Raw genomic sequence first — 22632 nt, 5'->3', positions numbered from 1 at the left:
TCAATAAGTTGAGATAAAGAAATTCCAAAGTGGACGGTAACTTTGTCGGTGATGTTCTTCACAGGTCGTGGGAACTTGTGGTAAACGTCAAAAATGTCGGAGATCAGCCGCTCACTTGCCCCCGTTTGCGATAGTCCTGTGGGAGAGAAAATAGACATGTTCTAATGTTAAAAATATAGTAATATGTATAAACCTGCTCATTTGCCCCCGTTTGCGATAGTCCTGTGGAAGAGAACTAGGCATGTTCAAATCTTTATAGAGATATATCATGTATGTAACGATACACATTTTGTAATGTTATAATTTGTAGGTAACGTTTTGAATATTTCAATGTTATGTACAAACTTTAAATGTAAAGATATACATGTACATCTTTTGATATTATTATATTATAGATGTAGTTTATATGAAAGCTTATATACATCTAGGGCAATATGCAAGGATATGTGACAAGCTTCACGCTTTAGTATTGTGAATTTGGTACACTCGCGATCCATTTGCACGTGGCTAGTTTATATACTTTGAAGACTCTAAAGCAGTAAAGTTTGTCATCAAATAGATGACCATGTAGGAAAGATCTAACCTGGTATCCATCCCTATAATAGTGGGCCTCTGTGGGCCATACCCAACATCTTTCAAGAAGAGTCCTGCATCGGGACCATTGAGCTAAATGGGGGTAAATACCAGGTTGGGAAACAACGGAGTCAGGTTTAGACGCTAACTAGCACGGCGAACTTTGACCAACAATCTCAAATCTGTAGATACTATGAATTCGGTCCTCAGGCCAAAAGGTCAACTGGTGTTAGAATGAACCACCACTTGGGTAAGAGGTTTGATATCAGGTCAATCGTGACTACAAAAACAACAGAATATGAGTGCACAGGAAACAGGCCTGTGTTGTTGGTCTCTACTGGAGACAGGGGCTACCGCCGAGATGCTTCTCATTCTTAACATTTCTGCGGGTCGGCGGTGGGGACAGATGAAGCATGGGGGTCAAACAGGCTGTATTTCTTATTTACTTGTGCTGTAAGAATCGTCCTTTATCATTCAACCTAGAGGGGTATTCCAATCCCTGCCAAAAACATACCAAATACATCAAACCATGTCTATTCATCTAACATAAGGTTCCTATCAATTGTTCGGCATTTTGAGCCAAGGTCCACAAGATAGGCGTCCTTCCTCTATACGATATAGTATTTCATGTTTACGTGCCTGTTAAGAACAGTTCCTCACGTTTCACCATTTAAGGATAATAGAGCAGCTTAAACGAATGTTTAAGGCATATAGAATATTGAGAACACTTTGTTAGGTTTAGCATGCGGGGCAATATGTTGGATTGACCAGTATCTACCAGGCTCCGTATTTTGCAGCAAAATAGTAGAAATTGGCCGAATGGACGGAATAATGTGCCAGGGGAGTTAGCAGGCCGCGGTGTACATTTTGCAACCTAGGAGTCAAACCCTGGAAGGGACTGCTTGGTCTACTCGAGGAGGTCAAAATCCTTGGTCTACGCTTAGGCAACAAAGGATTACTTGGCACTTGGCACCTATTAGAAAACGATTAGTGAACTTCAAAGAGGAACAGACTCCCTAAGTTGCACAAAGCAGTTCTATGGCCAGCTAAATCCTCTGGCGTATCATTCAATCTATTTGACCAATTTCTACTATTTCCAGCAACCAATGGAGCCTTGTAGAGACTAGGCTTTATAAACCAGACAGGTTATAAACACATTGTCTAGACAATATCATGTTTCACTGTCCTACAATAGCAGATTGTCTTGTTTTTACGCCTTATCGGTTAAACCGTGTTTCAACTGCCCACTTTTGGAAGCAAACGATACGTATGATATCGTGCTTGCTTCATCCTGGGATCAGGATGTTGCCCTCGACACCAGCATACTAGTAGATACAGGTCGCCACGGGGTAGTGAAACATGCGCTTAGAAAGTGCAACATATTTGTAATACTTTACCGTTCCCTGAGTTAAAAGGGTGGACCGATTGCTCACTTTAGAAAGGATTTAGGCTCATTCAACTGCTTGAAATGCATGTTGTTGTTTGGTTCAAGTCCAGTAGCGCCATCGGCACTAGACTAAGTTATGAGGTATACGGCTCGCCCCAGGATACTTGAAACATGATCTCATGAAGTGCAACATATGTAGCAATATATCACACCCGGCTTCAGCTGTCCTGTTTATTTTCATTCTCTATTTTCATCACTTGCCGTTTATCTAATTCTTCAGTATCCAGGGTATACGAAATATGTGGTACATTCTGTTTCGACCCTGGTCCAATTGGTAGGTTTTATAACCAGACAAAAATGTGGGGTACATACTACTGTAAATGCATTTAAGTTCACGTGGTTTTATCGCGCGCTAAGGCGAAAATGGAGAGGTTGTGGTGGTTTTAAGTTTGCGGCAGCGCTATAGTGACATACTGCTACAGTATTGGACAAAAATATTCGCGGTGGTTTTGACTTCGCGGTGAAACGATCACCGCGAAAACCGCGAACATAAAACCACCGCGAACATTTCTGCATTTACAGTATATGTAGTAATATGTGAGTCCTGCACTCATCTGTCCTACGACACGTTATTTTTGATTTTCATCTCTTATCAGTTGAAAGTCGACTCAGATGTCCATTATGTAAGACGTAGAAAACATTTCAACCATTCTCTTTTGGTTCGTGGCCTTTTGGCGACGTTTCAAAATCGGACGAGGTTGCAACGCTGATATGTGTTGCGATTCATGAATCACGCAATGGCCACAGCTGTGGGGTTAGACTTGGCAGTTCCAACTGGGTTGTCTGAAAGTTAAACCGTCTGATAGTTTCTGTTTACACATCGTAAACACTCAGCACACGGATTCGGGGTAGACTTTCTGCCATGAAGTGTAGAATTTCTGTCTTTTAGATGTCAAAAGAAGAACATGTAACAAACACGTTGCATTTGAGACTGCTACATAGTCTACGGTATCATTAGTTACATTTAAATCGTAACCTAGAATAAAATTTGAACTGTCTGATAGTTTCTATCTACACATCATAAACGTTAAACACTCAGCACACGGATTCGTAGACTTTCTGCCATGAAATGTAGAATTTCTGTCTTTTAGATGTCAAAAGAAGAACATGTAACAAACACGTTGCATTTGAGACTGCTACATAGTCTATGGTATCATTAGTAACATTTAAATCATAACCTAGAATAAAAGCTGAACTGTCTGATAGTTTCTATTTACACATCGTAAACACTCAGCACACGGATTCGGGGTAGACTTTCTGCCATGAAGTGTAGAGTTTCTGTCTTTTAGAGGTCAAACGAACAACATGTAGCAAACTTGTTGCATTTGAGACTGCTACATAGTCTATGGTATCATTAGTTACATTTAAATCATAGCCACGCGGATTCGGGGTAGAGTTCATCTCATGAAGTGTAATATTTCTGTTCTTCAGAGTTCAAACGAAGAACATGTAGCAACTTTGTTATTTTTGTAACTGCCACATAGTCTAAGCTATCATTAGTTAGATTTGAATCATAACCTAGTCTGAAAGTTGACCTTTAACTTGCTAATAGTTTCTGTTTACACACCATAAACACTCACCACACGTATTTGGGGTAAGGTTTCTCTCACGTGGTGTGAAGTTTACGTCCTTTAGAGTATAAACGAAGAACATGTAGCAAATATGTTGCCTTTGATACTGCTACATGTGCGTTTAAGGTATATTAGTTACATTTAAAGTTCAACCCAGACTGACAATTGAACTGTCTTACACCAAAAATAGTTACTCAAGCTGTTTTACAGTTTCCGTTTACAGATAGTAAACACTCGGCACACGGATTTGGGGTAGAGTTCATCTCATGAAGTGTAACATTTCCCGGCACGCCCCTGCCCTTCAGAGGTCAAATGTGCAACATGTAACAAATATGCTCCCTGGTGACTATTATAGAAGCATACCACACTGCTACATTACTGCGATGATGCTACATTACTGCGATGATGCTACATTACTGCTATAATGCTACATTATTGCGATGATGCTACATTACTGCGATGATGCTACATTACTGCCATAATGGCACATTACTGCGATAATGCGACATTACTGCGATAATGCTACATTACTGCGATACTGCTACATAACTCCGACTGCTACATAGTTTGGAGGATTATCAAGTTCCATTTGAAGGAAACGCCACTAGGCATGGCTTGATAGAGACATAGATAGTTTACAGCGCTACATTTGTGGGCAAAAGTTATTCCAGAAACACGCTTGTTGTGGTGGTTTACAACCCTGGAGGTCGGGAGTTCGAATCCTGACCCGTTGGCCTGTTGACGCTTCAACCAACGTATCTGCTACATGGAAGAGTTGTAGATCTCAGAACGTACAAGTCGTACTTGTAGAAAAGAGGAGGGGAATTTCTGCAAACTGTATATGAAACTGTATAATATACTATAGTATCATTTGTCACTAATGAGGGAATAACTTTCAGTAGCTAAATGAGGATACATATTTCCCATTCAGCTGCCATATGCTACAAACCCTGCACTCATTATCAGATACCAGTCCACTCTGATGAGTCTGTTTGGAAGACGTCAATCTCTGAGGAATGTAGGATACTCATTAACCAAGTTAAAACGTTATCTAGTGTAAATAAGAGCAGATGTTAAAGTCTGGCTGTCGGACAGATGATAGATAATGGCACAGTCTTAATCAGTCTGCCATTCCAGTAATAATTATGATAGGGGGTCGCTGTTAAGCCCCCCTCCCACTGGACCCGCGGCACGCTGGCGGCATCGCTGCGGCCAACCGAATTGACAAAGCACTTAACGAATTTCATCGACAGAAAACGAATCTTTTTAAGCTTTTTTTGTGTTTTTTGTTGTCTTTTTGGTCATACTTGTACGTTTTGAATGATATTCCCATTAGGCCACAGCAAGTAAATTTTATGGATGACATCAGCGCGCTCATTAATTTTCGCCTGATTTTGAAAAAAAAAACAAGATTTTTTTACCTTTCGGCAATGGTCAACATACTGAAAATAATACAATTTGTCACAAGCTACAGTCAGTTCTATCGCAAAAACGTTCTAGATGCCATAAAAAGGCATTTGAAAATGTAAGAATTGTGAAAACTCCGTACAAGTGCATTGTAAAATTATTGTGTATGCAAGCTGTAACAAGATTGCTCGTCATCACCAACTTACAGGAAGACACTGTGCCCTCATGCCAAACTTGTAATAAAGTGTGTAATTTCTGTGCCATTATTATCAACAACGTGTAATCCGATGTGCTGCTCTTGAATGAAGTGAACTACTAACAAAATCGAAATTTCATTGTCCGACAAAGGCTCTGTGTTGTGCAATTGCTTGATATGATCCAGTAACGTTGAGGCTCAATTGCTCTCATTTGATGGCATGTGTTGACACAGTGTTCCATATGAATACCCAGTTGAATATAGTTGCTGCCGAGGTGTTTCATTGCATATGAATGCCCATGATGGTATGACATGTTTACTGTTGAATCAAGGTGGTCTTATATTATATATGAAAAGTCATTGACTGAATACAGGAACAAAAGACCTGTTGGTCGTGATATCATATTTGTTGCCGCAAGTCTTGTTTAACTAGATTCATGATCTCAAAATTTGAAAATATAGGAATCTTGTTTTTTTTTACCTGCCTTGTTTTTTTTTCGCCCTATCTCATTAATTTTGGAGTCTGCAGAGGATGTCATCCATAAAATTTACTTGCTGTGGCCTTATCAAGTCAAGGGTAACACAAATCCAGTTAAGAAGGCAGCGACGCCGCAAGCGTGCCGCGGGTCCAGTGAGAGGGCTTTAATCAGTTCGCCATACCAGTAATAATTACGATAGGGGGTCGCTGTTAGATCCAAGGCGTCGGAAAAGATCAACGCATCTCAAGGATGTCTTATTTTCTATCTTAAGACGAAAGACATTCAAGAAATTCTGATCGCTTCCTTCTTACACTGCCTGAAGGAGGTATCCAGCCAATCGATCTTTTTAAATGCCTTTTCGCGACTCTATTTTCAGACTGAGACTTTGATTGATTATATATCCACATATACACACATACTCACACATACACACACGCAAATACACACACAGGCACATAGACACACGCACACGAACACACACACACTCTCTCTCACTCTCTCTCCCCTCTCTGTCTCTCTTTCCCTATTTGTATTTACGTTTATGTGTTTAGAGCTGTACAGAAACTCATGAAAGCTTCAGGCCCCATACTTGTTGCTCTGTTGATATAAAAGTATTCTATTCTTTTAGATTAAAATAATCTATTTTCAAAATAGTAAGTGGGACATCAATAAAGCAATGGATTGAACATACCCCTCTTGAAACGACAGGTACAATTCGTAGGTTATTACCTCTTTGTCCCTCTTGTACTATAAATCTAAATTTGCATTCGCCTATTTCAAATCAAATCAACTTTGCAACTGAAACCTGCAATTAGACAAGTCTGGTGCCGCCTGGCGTCGGTCTGAGATTTGTCTGACCCAAATTTTTACTGTACCCATTCTAGCTGAGACATGAAACGTCAACAATGCAACTGGAGAAACGACGTGCGATATTTGCTTCTGAGGTACTCTTGGTCAAAGTTTAATTGGGACAACATACATGAAAGATCTAGAGAGATGTGACATTTATTTAGCCATTATGTCACAGTGCGGCATCTGAAAATGTAGATTGGATTGGACTTTTATATATTTGAAAAATAGGTTATAGTTGTTTATTCCACATTGGTTCCCAAAGGCTAACTGCAAATGAACAAGTGCACATTAACACCCGGTTATAAACAATGTATCTAGACCATACTGTACGTTCATCACTGTGTAGGCAGTGGAAAATAAAGTGCCCCACATCTTGCGTAATAAATATGTTCGATGATGTCAATCGATCTGTATCTTGTACAAATGAATCGACCTAATCCAGCCACACCAGTATCTGCTTGAAGATTGTATTTTGTTTACCGTAAGATTACAAAACATAATTCGTGGGTTTGACCTTTTTAATGTCGGTGAACAAGGAAATGCCCCACATTTTGAATAATAAATCGGTTCGACGACTTCAATCGATGGATATCTTGTACAAATGAAGTGACCTAATCCAGCCACACCAGTAGGATCTGAATTATATTTTGTTTACTGTAAGATTCAATGTTCATGAATGCTGGGTTTGACCTTTTCTATTTCGGCAAAACAATGAAATACCCCACATTTTGCGTAATAGATATGTTCGGTGATTTCAATCGATGGATATCTTGTACAAATAAAGTGCGCTAATCCAGCCGGACTGATGAGGCCGTGTCGTCTAGCTGGAGAGATGCCCAAAGTGCCATAAGGGACCGTCAGTTGTGACTTATGATGTGTTCAGGGACCTTTATGCGATTGGATTGGACTTCAATAAGGCGTATGCTTCATCTGAGATGGTAAAATACATTATAAAGAATAAAGCTCACATCAGAAAGCTTTGGAAGATTGGGAGAACCAGCAGAGAATTCCGACGAGGGCTTCTTCTGAGTTTGCAGTTTGGAAAACAGTTTGATTCTTAAGATGTATGTTTATGTTTGCGTTTACAAAAAGGCGTGCATGGAACAAAACATACATTTCAAAGCCAAACAATACAAGGAAATAACTCTCAAAATAATCCACAGTCCCGCTCCTACTATGAGATAACCATTTTAAAGCTCACACCAGAAAGAGAGAATTCCGACGAGCGCTTCTTTTTGAGTTTACAGTTTGGAGTTTAGAGAACAGTTTAGTTCCTAGCACGTATGTTGATGTCTTTCTAAGATATGAGGCTTATAGCAAGATGTGCAATGAAAACAAAACACACAATTTCAAAGCCAAAAAAATACAAGGAAATAACTCTCAAAATAAGCCACAATCCCGCATCTACTATGAGATGACCATTTTATTCTAATTTTGAATCAGTCATCCCCATGACTGAGTTTGTGGTTACCCTCCATTTAATCTGAATCACCCATCGCCTCATGTGGCATTTGTCGGATTAATCATCACTTAAGAGAAAACGCGTAACTAAAACCGTACAATCACGAGTCAAGGCCATACCTCTGCTTAGAGATTATCATACGTGTCAAGGTGTTTAAATCTGATTTGGTCATTCTCTCCTGTGGCATTTGTCCGAATGATTATCACTTGGTAGAATACGGGTAACTTAAAACGTACTAACACGAGCTATACTTTTGCTTAGAGGTCGTCATAGTGCATTAGTGGCATAGTGTTCGAACGTGTTCCAATCTGATTTGGTCATTCTCTCCTGTGGCTTTTATCCGTATGATAGAAACGTGTAACTAAAAACGTACTAACACGAGCTATACATCTGCTTAGAGATTATCATAGTGGCTTTGTGTTCGAAAGTGTTCCAATCTGATTTGGTCATTCCTTCCTGTAGCATTTGTTCGTGTGATTATCACTTGATAGAATACGGGAGACTACAAACGTACAGACGTCACGAGTCTTAGCCATATTTCTTCTCAGAGATTACCATAGTGTCATAGTGTTCCAATCTGATTTAGCTATTCTCTTTTGTGGCATGTGGTCATGTCGTTATCAATGGATACGGGTAGCTAAAAACGTACAAACACGTGCTATACTTCTGTCTGTAGATTATCATTGCTGCAATATGTGACCAGTCATCACAGGCTTGAGATTGCGTGCACCTGTTATACTGTAATCTATAATGTGGCATTTAGCTGTTAAGGGCATCTTGAAAGACAATATACGAGTGACAAACATTCAAAACAAGGGTTCATACATGCTTGGAGTTTATCGTTCTGGGGTATTATTGGACAGGTCATCAGCAGTTAGTGTTTATCCCTCTATCTAACATGACACCATCACCATCTCCTGAGGCATTTAGCTGTTAAGGGTCCCTCGAAAAATTGTCAAAATTAGAGCGAAAAACATTTAAAAAAGAGTCCATACATGCAATTCATCGTTTTGTATAATATTGGACAGGTTATCGGCGCAACTGGAGTTAGCGTTTACCCGTCTATTCAACACGACACGACCGCCCTCTTATGTGGCAATTCAAAGACTTCAAATACGAGTGACAAACGCACTAAACGACGGCCCACACATGCCTGCAGTTGATCATTTTGTGGTAATATTGGACATGTCATCCACGCGACTGAAGTTTTTGATTACCCGTCTATTCAACAGGACACGACCACCCTCTCCTGTGGCACATAGCTGTTAATGGGCTTCTTAAGGGTCTCTCGAAAGCCCTCCAAAATACGAGTGACAAACGTTCAAGACAAACGCTGATAAATGTTTGGAGTTTATAATTCTTTGGTAATATTTGACAAGTTCATCGTACAACTGTTTGTCCATTCAATTACCATGACACGACCATCCTCTCCTGAGGCATCTGGTTGTTTAATGTCACTTCAAAAGAGAGTACTAAGGGCGTAGATATATCATTGCCACAGCCACACATCTGCTTGCAGATGATGATTATTGCGGTAATATAGAAGCAGTGGTCCGCACCAGTAATCTCGCGTCCACCCGCCCGTGTAACCGGACACCCCTCCGTGTAACCCGACCCGGCCGGCCCGGCCCGCGGCATGTGTCCGTGTGGTGCCACCAGTCCGCGCGTTGATTAGACTTCATTATCCCCCTATTCTTAGCCGCGGATTCGGGCGCGCGGAATGGGCGGTCACCGCCCCTCGAGACGCGCGGTGTCCGGTTACAGCGGGGCCCATGTAGACCTATATTTGGCGCCAGGATTACACAAACCAACATTGCTAAACGGGCCATCATTAAAGTGTCGCTTTTTAGCGAATCTGTGCAACAGTGAGGGTAGAGATTTGCGTGATTATTTTGACATAAAAACCCTGACTTTTTATAAGCCATTTTATAATGTTTAATCTTGGAAAACCCAGCGGACAACCAGTTCATATGCTGAAAACATAACATTCAGCCTTAAGATGAAAATTTGGTACACTGTTATACTGTTGTTCCTCGCGTATTACCAACGTTATCAGAGGCTATAAAAGTAAAAGTTGTCCTCAGCTGTCACTTTCGTTGTACACAACTGCCAAAAGAAACCGTCTGCGTAATGGCGGTCATGACCACAACAGAGACCCGCCCCACGTCCCTCCCCATCTACATCTAAGCCTCAACAACTTTCGCTCACTTTCACTCTCATAAACCTCCTCCACACACTCACCTACATCCACCATGGACCAGAGGACAAGCGCGAGCGTAAGAACCGACATGTTGGAGCTCCACCGCGACAGCACCATGGCGCACACAAACAGAAAGTAGACCCGACACGACAAACACGCAGCACCCTCAGCTGAATGGCGGGAGTTCCTCAGATATCATGGTGTCGTCTGCAGCGCCGCCAAACAAACCCGGGAGTTCCCGCCAGGCGAGACGTGTATATCCGTGTGTTCCACAGCCCGCGTTCTGCCTGTACAATCTGCAGATCTCCTCACGGCATCCCCGGTGCTACAGCTGAAGGATGCTGGACATAGCTGTTCGCCGCGCTGGGACGGGTTAAACCGGATTCCGCGATGACAGTCCGGTACTGGGTGCCCCTGTGGCCTGGCTGTGGGTATAAATGGCGCTCCCTACGGTTCAATTTCTCGCACTGCGAGGGATGCACGTACGGCTATCTATGTTTGTACAGGAGCAGGGCGCGCTGCTGCGCTCTTCTCTCTCTTTTCACGGACGATTAGAAAGTTTGCTTCTGCTCTTTATTTTTGATATTCCAAGTGAGGTTCAAGTTCATTCGTTATGCTTATATCCTTGAAAATAGTAAATAGTAAAAAAAATGTCAATAATTGTAACGGTACTCTTCTCCTGTACATGGAAACACTCAGACATTCTCTTTTCACGGACGATTAGAAAGTTTGCTTCTGCTCTTTATATTTGATATTCCAAGTGAGGTTCAAGTTCATTTGTTATGCTGATATCCTTGATAATAGTAAATAGTAAAAAAATGTCAATAATTGTAACGGTACGCTTCTCTGCACTCTTCTCTTGTACATGGAAACACTCTTTTCACGGACGATTAGAAAGTTTGCTTTGGCTCTTTATTTTTTTATTCTTGATTTTAGCTTTCTATTGTATTTCACAAAATAATACATGATACAAGCAGAAAAAAGAATAAAGTTCAGGAACTAATATAAACATAAGCCACGGATCCGAAATAATACGCTCTGCACTCTCTCCACTCTTCCCACGGACGATTATAAAGTTTCTTTTTGCTCTTTATTTCTCACATTCCACTGAAGTTCAAGTGCATTCAGTGTGCTGACATTCTTCTTAATGATAATGATTTCATAATTGTAATTATGCTTCAAGTGTAAAAGACTTAAAGAGACCGCTACGACGCTCTGTACCCCTCTCCGAATGGTTTTCGCGGACGATTATAAAGTTAGCTTTTGCTCTTTATTCTTAACATTCCAAGTGAAGTTCAAGTGCATTCAGTATGCTGACAGTTTTAACAATAGCAGAAAGACTGTCGATAATTGTAATGTTACGTTTCAAATGTTAAAAGAGACTACTAACAATAAGTTTGGTAATGCTCTTCCTTTGTGACATTTCAAACAGGATTAAAGCGCGCCTCTTGTTCTAAAGTACGTGAAAACGTCGATAATTGGGATGTTTAGTGTTGTATGTCAAAGAGACAGCAGACACGTAGGACGAGAGTTCGGTCATTACGCCCCTCCCCTTCTCTTTGACCCTGACAGTGATTGATGTTTGACCTTCACCAGTCATATTTGACCGCCAAGGTTGCCGCAGAGGACAGGCCGCGTTGACTGATGTCCGACTTTGAGCCGGAGTAGTTCCGGCCGCCATATAAGTAAGAGGCAATGTCGCGCCTGACTTCTCGCGGACGTCATGACCAGCAGGACAGGCGGGCGTCCAAGGTCACCGCTAACCATAGCGACTGTACAGTAAAAGGCTGTGTGGTAAACACCAAGCAGATGTAAGACTGGAACATCTTTTCATCCGTGTGTTAAGTCTTTCAATAGCTTCATTTTGTTCAATACAAGCTTCAATTCCCACTATGTTTTCGCCAGTAGAAAGAAGGTAAGAAAGCTTTAAAGAATAGAAAGAACCACTGTGGGCGAAAAGGCAGGTATTTCTGAACCAGAGACCATTATCACGTTTTAGTTGTTTTCAAAAGATATATCGTGGTCCCAGGGCCTTGGCCTATAAATGCTTGGATGACCATGTATTGATCGAACGTCCAAATGGCTTTTTTCTCGTTATTTTGCTTTAATTGTGTCATTTGGTGTCAATTTGCAGGGTAGTTGGGATCGCATCCTGTTCACCGCGCAGTGGTCTTCAGTCAGGCGCTTTGACGTTTTGTTTCTTATTTCTATTCGTTACGGATTGGTTACAAACCAAACAAACAAAAGGTAAAGCGGTAGGTCGAACCTCAGACTGAGGATGAAGTATGTCGCTTTTTCGTTAGCTATCAAAACCTCTGCACGTAAAAGAACCCAACACACTTATTGAGAAGAGTAGTGGTGACTCGGTGTGCTTGGCCAAAAAAGCGAGCCGTGGCGAAGCCACATTGCACTACAACTAGCTACTTGAAAAAGCACCATGCTTCACCTGAATTAAGGATGACTGCTTTACCTTTACCTATTAGTGCAATGCGGCTCCGCTACGGCTCGCATATCAAACAAACCCCCAAACGCCCCAATTCTGAGTTTAGTGTGCGAAATCAGTGTTTCCAGTAACATCTAAAGCGGTACTTATTCTGAATTCTGGATTGCTGCATCGCAAGACTCACTCCATTGATTTCCTGAATCGCCAGGATGAAGTGTATTTGATCTACAGCCTCCCCTGTCATCCTAAACCCTTCTGTAGACCCTCCCGATCTATAACCATCTGCTCCCGTATGTTACATACAAGCCACGCATAGGAATCATATATCTCCAATAATACTAATTTATTTCTTTAAAAACGTACTTCGTTTATGTCTTTGCACACACGTCAAATCTTAACACACGCTCTTAATCTCCAAGCAGATGTGTTGCTTTCGTTCGTTTTTCCAAGTGTTTCAGATAATTTTGTATGCCTTAAAGGTAACGTAAGCTTTTTAAGGCAACGTGTCCATTAAAACGTGGAAACGAAGAAAACAGCGAGCCAAACATCTGCTTGGAGATCATTCCTTCATAGGCAACAACCGCCATCAAAATCCCCATCAAGGGAACAGGTCTAATCTCTAATGATAAAACTCACCTTCGACATTTCATGGAGTTCCTTACAAACATTACCAAACCATAACAGGTAATTCAATGACGATGACTTGTATGATAACTAATGGAGCAAATAAAGTATCCAAAGTGACGATGAATATCTACATGAATGTGTATGCTAGGGTGTTATTTCCCAAAAATAAAAAGTATTGCACACTTAGTTTTACAATCGTCATTGTCAATGGTAGGTTTTGTTACCTGTATGAAAGTCATTCGATGCGGGATGAGGCGTACTTTCTAAATGCAAGATGACATTATCTTGAGGTTGTGCGTGCCAGACGCCTAGACATATCCTCCTTGTTCTTACGTTACTTTAAAGTTAATAACAGCAGAACTTGACCTATTTGTCATTGGTCTGTATCCTTACACGATGTTTCTTCTTCAGTTGGTTAGTTGCCAGTGAACGATGTGCGCTACAAGGCGATGGTGTGATGTAGTTGTGCGTCTCAGCATGGTGAAGTTCTAACCAATGAGTGAGCCTGTGCAAGCCGGTTTCCGGTTCCGTTAGTAATGCAGCACTGCGCAGGTCCGTTTGGTGAGCAATGGTGAAGAAGGCGAGGGAGGTTTTGGCAATGGTGTGATGTAGTTGTACGTCTCAGTATGGTGAAGTTCCAACCAATGAGTTCGCCCAAGCATGGTGGGTCCGTTAGTAATGCAGCACTGCGCATGTCAGAGCCGTTTGGGGAGCACTGGTGAAGGCGAGTGAGATTTTACGACAGTTCGGAGTCAGTAGGATATCACGACAGACCTGTCGGTGACGAATGGCGGCAGGAAGATGAGGAGGGAGCCGATCATGGAGACGAGGAAGAAGAACCACATGAAGAAGCGGTCCAGCACCAGAGCGGCGTACTGCCAGTCGTCAGACAACTGGAGGAAGAAAAAAAAGTGGACACAGAAAATAAAATGTAAATTCATCTTGATCCACTTTCAGCTGACAGAAAGCTAGATCTCCTTTCTGTCTTTGTTGGAGAGCCAGACGTGCACAGGTTCGTTCTATCGAGGAAACTCCCAAACTCTTTTCACAAATACAAAGTGAACCACTGCTTCAATTGTTCTAAAGACTGAATATCATTTCAGGGATGGGCTCGTCGGGTAAGCGACAACTCTTTTCCTATGCCGATATTGTTAAAGCTATTAGATTGCCAGTCAATCAGAAAACTGGAAGAAGAAAAAGGTGTATAATCAGGCCACACGATGTTTATTTTGTATAACTACATCGTCATTAGGCCCCAAGTCTAATACAAGAGAGCAAGGACATCCTTGGGTTTCCAGTTCAACTCCTTCCTCATTGACGTTTACCTACACAGACCTACTGTCATGCTGATATTGGCTGGTGTTGCGATTAGCATGCTCTTGTTTCGTTAGGGTTCTCTTCAATTGCGTGTCGGATTTTGCGTTTGTTTTACGAATGCCTGCAAATGACTACTCAGTATAAGCATGTGTTCACAACGGCTTCTGGATTCAAGTGTATTTTGACCCGTTTAAGAGCATTGTCACAAGCAAGTCATTGTACAATATACGAGACATCACAAAAGCAGGAAGCCCGTACCGACGAGTTGAGCATGTCTCCCCTGAGGCTCTTGGCGATGGCGTTGATGTTCTCTACTGCTGCCCTGAGTTCAGGCGGGGTGTAGTGCTCCTCTCTGCGCAGGTTCCGCGTTAACCTGGACAAATGAGGAGAACCTTGGTTACATCTATCACACCGAAGTCTCACATACGTTGATGAAGGTTAGACATCCAGGTAATAAGATACGCCCAATAGAAGTTACTCAAGCAACTGGATATGATTTTGGGAACGGTGTGACGTTTCAAGGAGTACCCACTACTTTTTGTCAGTGACAAGTGACAACGAGGAAGATTTCGAAGTCTCACATGTCTAACTCAAAAAATAGTATGGATCTCATCCGGATCAAAGTTGTACTGCAATTCTAAAGTTAAAGCTATCTCTTGATGACGAGTTCTACTCTGCAAATGTTCGACAGATGAACGAAATCTAAATACATCGTTTCGAGGTTGAGCAATGAACGTGTTGCCTTTTTTGTTCCTTAGTAAAAATGTCACAAAACAAACTCAGTCGTGACGGGGGGCGATACCAACTTCCAACCACCTTTGACCTATCACTCGCGCCACACCTCATGAAGGTCATTTGTGAAGAGCAGTTGAGCGGGTTATCTTGAAGAAGGTCAAGAATCGGGTGGGAACTTGCAATGGCGTTTTTTTCTCTATCATAACGTTTTCCAACCATACACTAAATGTCATTCCATGCTAATGTATATAACAGACAAAAAAAGGATAAAAAGAGTCACCTCGGGCTGCCCCTCGGCCTGATAATGACGTACACCGTCTCGCCCTCGGGCAACAGGAGGACATGTAACAACACCCGCACAAACACTGAACAACCGTCTCACCTCGGGCTGCCCCTCGGCCTGATGCTGGCGTACACAGTCGGGAAACATGAAGACATGTAACAACACCTACTCAAACACTTAACAAAATTCTCACCTTGGGCTCCCCCTCGGCACACCGTTTTGCCCTCGGCCACCGGAAGGCATATAACAATACCTACACAGACACGACAACCTTCTCACCTCGGGCTTCCCCTCGGCACACCGTTTTGCCCTCGGCCACCGGAAGACATATAACAATACCTACACAGACACGACAACCTTCTCACCTCGGGCTGCCCCTCGGCCTGATACTGGCGTACACCATCTCGCCCTCGGGCAACAGGAGGGCATGCAACAACACCCACACAAACACTGAACAACCTCCTCACCTCGGGCTCCCCCTCGGCACACCGTTTTGCCCTCGGCCACCGGAAGACATATAACAATACCTACACAGACACGACAACCTTCTGACCTCGGGCTGCCCCTCGGCCTGATGCTGGCGTACACAGTCGGGCAACATGAAGACATGTAACAACACCCACTCAAAAACTGAACAACCTTCTTCACCTCGGGCTTCCCCTCGGCCTGATAATGACGTACACCGTCTCGCCCTCGGGCAACAGGAGGGCATGCAACAATACCCACACAAACACTGAACAACCTTCTCACCTCGGGCTGCCCCTCGGCCTGATGCTGGCGTACACCGTCTCGCCCTCGGGCAGTTCGTCCAGCACGTCCGCCTGGCTGTTCAGCAGCATCTCCGTAACCTTGCTGCTGCCGGGTCTGGTCATGCACAGGAGCCGCGGGAGGACTTGTAATAAAACCTGTTAAAAGAATGAAAAAACACCAGATTTATAAACAAACAAAAAAACATCAAGGTCGGGTCTGGTTATACAGAGCAACCACGACAGGACACTACAGGAACAGGGCAAGCAAAGATTACGTAAATAAACAACAAACAAATATCCTGGCCGTAATCTTGTTGCTGTAGGGTCTTGTGATGCACAGGATCCGCGGTAGGATAGTAGAATATTATGTGTTTGCTAGGTTTTCTAGATTTGTAACGCGAAAGTTTGGTATTTGGCCTTTAAATGAAGGCCTGGCGCTCTCTAGATGGGTGGTTTGTCACAAAAACGTCCACAAGAAAACAGGCAAGATACAGGAAATGCGTTGAAGAAATCCTACATGGGAATACTTTTAGTGTTCCCCAACATTCTGACGACCAACTATAGGCTGGGATCGTTCCTCACCTTCCTGACCCATCCAGGCATGGGGTCCGTCCTGTCGCTCACAGACAGCACCACCGTCGTCACCACCACGGACAGGATCACGCACACCGTCGTCAGGAGGAGGTACTTCCCTAGCAACGGCACAGCCAATGACGTGGACGGGATGATCTTCACCACCACCAATAGGAACACAGCTAACGACAGCAGAATGGAGATACATAACGTGATCTTCTCGCACGCCTTAGACGGCAGGTAGAACACCAGGAGAGATAAGAAGGTGAAGAGAAGACAGGGGATGAGGAGGTTCACGGTGAAGTAGAGCGGGAGTCTCTCCAGGACGATGTAGGCGGTGATGTCCACGTAGGGCGGGCAGCATTCGTAGGACAGCACGTGGCGGTATAGCGGGGCGCTCATGATCACGAACTCGCCGTTTTCCAGGAAATTAGTCAGGTCCACCTGTAAGACATAAAAATATTATTTAAGATCTGTTTCTATGTATGTCCAGGTAGCTGTTTATTGCAGCACTTTGTAGTGATTAAGTCAGTGTAGCAAGCCGGACCCTGACCTCTGCTTGGAGGGTAGATAATTGACCCCAGCTTGTATCAGGCGACAGCAGCGCGCTCATGATCACAAACTTACCTTTCTCAGGGAAGTTGGATAGGTCTACCTGTAAGACGGAAGAAAATTGTCCAGACTGTGTATGATGTAGAAAATGACAAATGCGCATGCAGACGTACCGACCTGTAACCATCTTTTGACTGTCCAGAAAAGAAATAAAAGCAGCAACGATTTCAAAATGTTGAGTTAGAGATGCATGTTTGCCAAGTTATTCATCTGAAGTACAGCCAGCATGCACCTTTCTGAGTAATGAGGCTATTGTAATGTATTATTTAGCGTGCTCAAGGAACCAACTAGATCACGGGACTCCTTCCGAAAGACGAATGCAACTCCAACCAGGATGCCGGCCCGGTATTCGATAACCTTTACGTAAAGTTGCCACCACCGTATGCTCGTAAAGCTGGTGCAATATGGATTGCTTAATAATTTAGACCACACAAATGCAAGAATGCCAAGTCAAGTCAAAGCCTTTATTTTTCTTCGAAGTGCTTGTTCAGCCACATGGCCGCTTTTCAACAAGGTGGAAGTGGACGGGAGAAGTCACGGATGATATGCAACTTCCCCACTCACCTCTGGCTCAATGGGGATCATGTCGACCACGGTAGCGTCGTACGTCCACGTGCCGAACTTCATGGAGCAGTTCTGCCGGTCGAACGGAAAGAACGTGACGTCGATGTAGCAGTAAGACTTGTAGATTCCCGCCGGGGTCCAGACAACCGTGCCGTTATAGAACAGCGTCGCCTTGGTGAAGGAGGAAACCTCGAACTTTCCGTCAGCACTGTGAAGAGAAAGGTGAAGCATGAATGAATGAATGAAAGAGTCGCAGAAGAAAAACATTTGCGCGGTACTTTTTTCGTCGATGTAGCAGTAAGACTTGTAGATACCCGCCGGGGTCCAGACAACCGTGCCGTTATAGAACAGGGTCGCCTTGGTGAAGGAGGAAACCTCGAACTTTCCGTCAGCACTGGGAAGAGATGGGGAAGGAGCGAATGAAAGAGTTACAAAGGGAGAGACTTTGCAGTAGGACTTGTAGATTCGAGCTGGGGTCAAGACTACCGTGCCGTTATAGAACAGCGTCGCCTTGGTGAAGGAAGACACCTCGAACTTTCCGTCAGCACTGCAGAAGAGAGGGTTGAACGAATGAATGAATGAAAGAGTAACATAAGGAGAGAATAGCAGTAGAACTTGTAGATGCCGTTATAGAACAACGTCGCCTTGGTGAAGGAGGAAACCTCGAACTTGCCACCAGCACTGGGGGAAAAGGTTGAATAAGGCTTGAAGACATGAATGAAAGAGTCAAAGAAGGAGAGAATATCACAGTACAACTTATAGATACCGGCCGGGGTCCAGACAACTGTGCCGTTATAGAACAACGTCGCCTTGGTGAAGGAGGAAACCTCGAACTTTCCGTCAGCACTGGGAAGAGATGAATAAAGAGTGAATGAATGAAAAAGTCATAGAAAGAGAGACAGTACGACTTGTAGATACCCGCCGGGGTCCAGACAACCGTGCCGTTATAGAACAGGGTCGCCTTGGTGAAGGAGGCAACCTCAAACTTGCCGTCAGCACTGCAGAAGAGAGGGTTGAAGAATAAATGAATGAAAAAGTTGCAGAAGAAAAACATTTGCGAGGTGCATTTTTCATCGGTGTAGCAGTAAGACTTGTAGATACCCGCCGGGGTCCAGACAACCGTGCCGTTATAGAACAGGGTCGCCTTGGTGAAGGAGGCAACCTCAAACTTGCCGTCAGCACTGCAGAAGAGAGGGTTGAAGAATAAATGAATGAAAAAGTTGCAGAAGAAAAACATTTGCGAGGTGCATTTTTCATCGGTGTAGCAGTAAGACTTGTAGATACCCGCCGGGGTCCAGACAACCGTGCCGTTATAGAACAGCGTCGCCTTGGTGAAGGAGGAAACCTCGAACTTTCCGTCAGCACTAGGGGAAAGGTTGAACAACGAAGAAAGTGGGTTTTCGTTTTCAATTGCACCTTTCTTTGGTCTATCACAAGGACAAGTCTTTGTACCCGTTTGCAAAACTATTGCGAAAGGAGAGTATATGCCATAATTGTCATAAATGTGCCCCAAAAGAGAGCGAGTGTGTCTTATGGCTTCTTGTCGTGTGCGTTTTTTTTCCACTCTCATGAGATCTCATGAGCTACGTCCATGAAATAGAATTTAGTTGGCCGTACTCACTTGTTGTAGAGCAGCACATCCGGGATCCAGATCATGTCGACGGGAACCTTGATCCGCGTGATCCCGTCGTACTCGGCTGGATCCCACTTCAGCTTGTAGTCCTCCCAGATCTGGGGGCACAACAAAGTCAAATGTGTGCTCATTAGCATGTTTAATTAATTATGAAACGTCATCTCTTCTTAGCTACTTGTACCTTAACTTATCTGCTTCGTACTGTCATACTTGTCCAGATCCCACTTTAGCTTAGTCCTCCCAGATCTGTGGGCACAACAAAGTCATTTGCCTGCATTAGCATATCTTATAATGCATCACGTTAGACTTTAACTTTAACACCCCTAACTTTAACTTAACTTGTCCCTTGATTGATTCGCGCAGTGCCTTCGCTTTTTGCAGGGCCCCACTTCAACCTGTAGTCCTCCCAGGCCTACTTACACGTTTTGTGCCATTGTTACGCAAACTGGATGATTCACAACAACCCGTTGGTCGCGTCACACTTCTAGAAGGCCACATGTTCTGAGCGATCGGGCCCTCAATTTTCCTGAAAAGACCACTCTTGGAATGAAGATGAAGCCTTTTCAATAATGATTCACGAAGTTCTGTTGGGAGATTTTTACTTTGCATGGAAACTCGCTCCCAAGCAAAATGATACGAAATAAAAAGGAATATCCTACAATGTATCAAACTTTAGAGCTTATGTGACTCTTATATCGGAAACTGTATAGCAATGGCAGAGATGTGTACTCTTGAAGTACATTTTCAAGTTACAAAGTTTCATCTAAACCAATGAAAAGAGACTTACCTGCTTGAGCCAAACGCTTGTCGTCATCACCTGGTCCTTCATGTTCTTAAGACACAGAAAACAAGAAACAGTTATAAAAAATCTAACTTAAGAATAAAAAATACGTCTTCAGGCTTCAGATGCATGTTAACTTTACCACCAAGAAACAGTTACTGTATAAGATTTTTAAACCTGGTTCTACAGTTCACTCCTTTAGTCACTGACGAAAGACAGCGGATGCTGTCTGCAACGTCCGACTGTTTAAAAATTTTATCCAGTTGCCTGAGTAACTATTTTTAGCGTATCTTACTACCTGGATGTCTAACCTTCATCATCAACGTACACTGTCACAGAAAGCATCAATCCAGACACACCGAAAATGAAACCTTCGTACACACAAACAGAAACTGACCAGTCCGACGATCTGTGAGAGTGAGAGTCCGAACTTGACGTTTGTTTGTTTGTTTTATTCAGATCTCCATCAGTGTACCATTTTACAATTTTTACACTTATCTTCCTGGAGTCCGCCTACATTCAATACAATTTTATCAAACAGGAACAATACAACTAACTCAAATACAGGGGGACGTAGACGTGTTCACTGTCCAGAATGTTAACACCCAACTGTTTGAGTTAGAGAACAGTTTATTTCTTAATTAAGGATTACATAATGATATAAAACCGTAGACTCACCAGTCCGACGATCTGTGAGAGCGAGATCCCGAACTTGACGTAGACGATGTGCGTGGTGTTGGAGACGGGGCGTGGGAACGAGTTGTAGTCCGCGAACAGGTCCCGCATCAGCCGCACCTCGTGCCCATTGTCCTCCATGGCAACGGATCCTGGAACACAAACAAAACGTGTAAACAAACAAACAAACAAACATACAAATAAGCAAACAGATATTGCAGCAACCGTACCTCGTGGCCATCGCCTTCCATGGCAACGGTCCCGGGAAGACAAACAAAACGTGTAAATAAACATGTAAAGAAACAGATATTGCATTAGCCGAGCCTCGTGCCAATCGTCCTCCATGGCAACGGCTCCTTGAACACAAGCAAAACGTGTGAACAAACATGTAAACCACCAGGTCCCGCATCAGGCGAGCCTCGTGCCATTGTCCTCCATGGCAACGGTCCCTGGAACACAAACAAAACGTGTAAATAAACACGTAAAGAAACAGTTACTAGAATATTCTTCAAACAGTGACTTGATAAAAGGTAGCGAAATACTAACCTCCAAATTTTTCGACGTCAAGTCTGTACGTCTTGATCACGGAGTGACCTAGTCTCAAGACGCACAGACTAGACGTCGAAAATTTGGAGGTTAGTATTTCGCTACCTTTTATCAAGTCACTGTTTGAAGAATATTCTAGTAACTGTGATTATACGTGACTGATGAACCTCTTCAACGGTAAAGAAACAGATGTTGCATCAGCCGAACCTCATGGCCATCGTCTTCCACCGCAAGGATTCCTGGAATACCAGCAAACAGGTAAACAAAACAAACAAACAGGTTCTGTGTCAACCGCATCTATTGGTCCTCATTATCTGCTGCAGCCGTTCCTTGAACACCAAAAGATGTAAATTTGAGATGAATTGGCACATTTCTATTTCTCTGGATTGCAATATCTACCAGTCAAACTACCAAATGCCTTTATTCAACGCCGAAAACCCTTCCCTGTCCGTTTCCTCTTCATGACCCAAGTTCATGTCTCATCGCAAACGCTCTGTCCTGTACCAGAGGCGACAGGTCTGTATCCGTGACGTCACGTTCACCGCTGATAACTCAGACCCTGCTGTGTTGAGGGGTCCGGTATGACGTAATGATACATTGCCTAAGCCATGCACCTGTTACTGTGCATGTAGCCATTCGGGACGGACGAGACCACTGCAGACTCTGTGATGGGTTTCCCTTCCCCCGGACGAAACCATTACGGTCTGTGAGGGGTGTTTCGTCGTGACCTCTCCCTCCCTTATGCACCTGTTGCTGTACATGTAGCCATTCGCGACGGACGAGACCACTGCAGATTCTTTTAGGGGTGTCCCCTCCCCCGGGCTATGCACCTGTTGCTACAGTCATACAACCCAGGCGAAACCACTACGGTCTGTGTGGGGTGTTTTCGCCTGTGTTTCCCCTCCCT

General features: G+C 43.4%; 1 protein-coding gene across 1 annotated transcript; it reads right to left on the bottom strand.

The window, feature by feature from the left end:
- Nucleotides 1-2: 2 nt before the first annotated feature.
- LOC136447028 (neuronal acetylcholine receptor subunit alpha-2-like) lies at nt 3-21349 on the bottom strand. Its single transcript, XM_066445697.1, has 9 exons — nt 21183-21349; nt 20511-20555; nt 19712-19821; nt 18091-18298; nt 16924-17358; nt 16343-16497; nt 14833-14947; nt 14032-14150; nt 3-136 (listed from the first exon to the last, which is right to left on the bottom strand). Exons 1-9 carry the CDS (start codon nt 21318-21320, stop codon nt 112-114), a joined length of 1350 nt encoding a protein of 449 aa, XP_066301794.1. The 5' UTR covers nt 21321-21349; the 3' UTR covers nt 3-111.
- Between the last annotated feature and the right edge of the window lie 1283 nt (nt 21350-22632).

The sequence above is a fragment of the Branchiostoma lanceolatum genome, chromosome 13 (genome assembly GCF_035083965.1).
Source record: "Branchiostoma lanceolatum isolate klBraLanc5 chromosome 13, klBraLanc5.hap2, whole genome shotgun sequence".
Classification (NCBI taxonomy): domain Eukaryota; kingdom Metazoa; phylum Chordata; class Leptocardii; order Amphioxiformes; family Branchiostomatidae; genus Branchiostoma; species Branchiostoma lanceolatum.
Note: the sequence above shows the minus strand (reverse complement) of the source record. Positions and strands in the feature narration are given on the sequence as shown.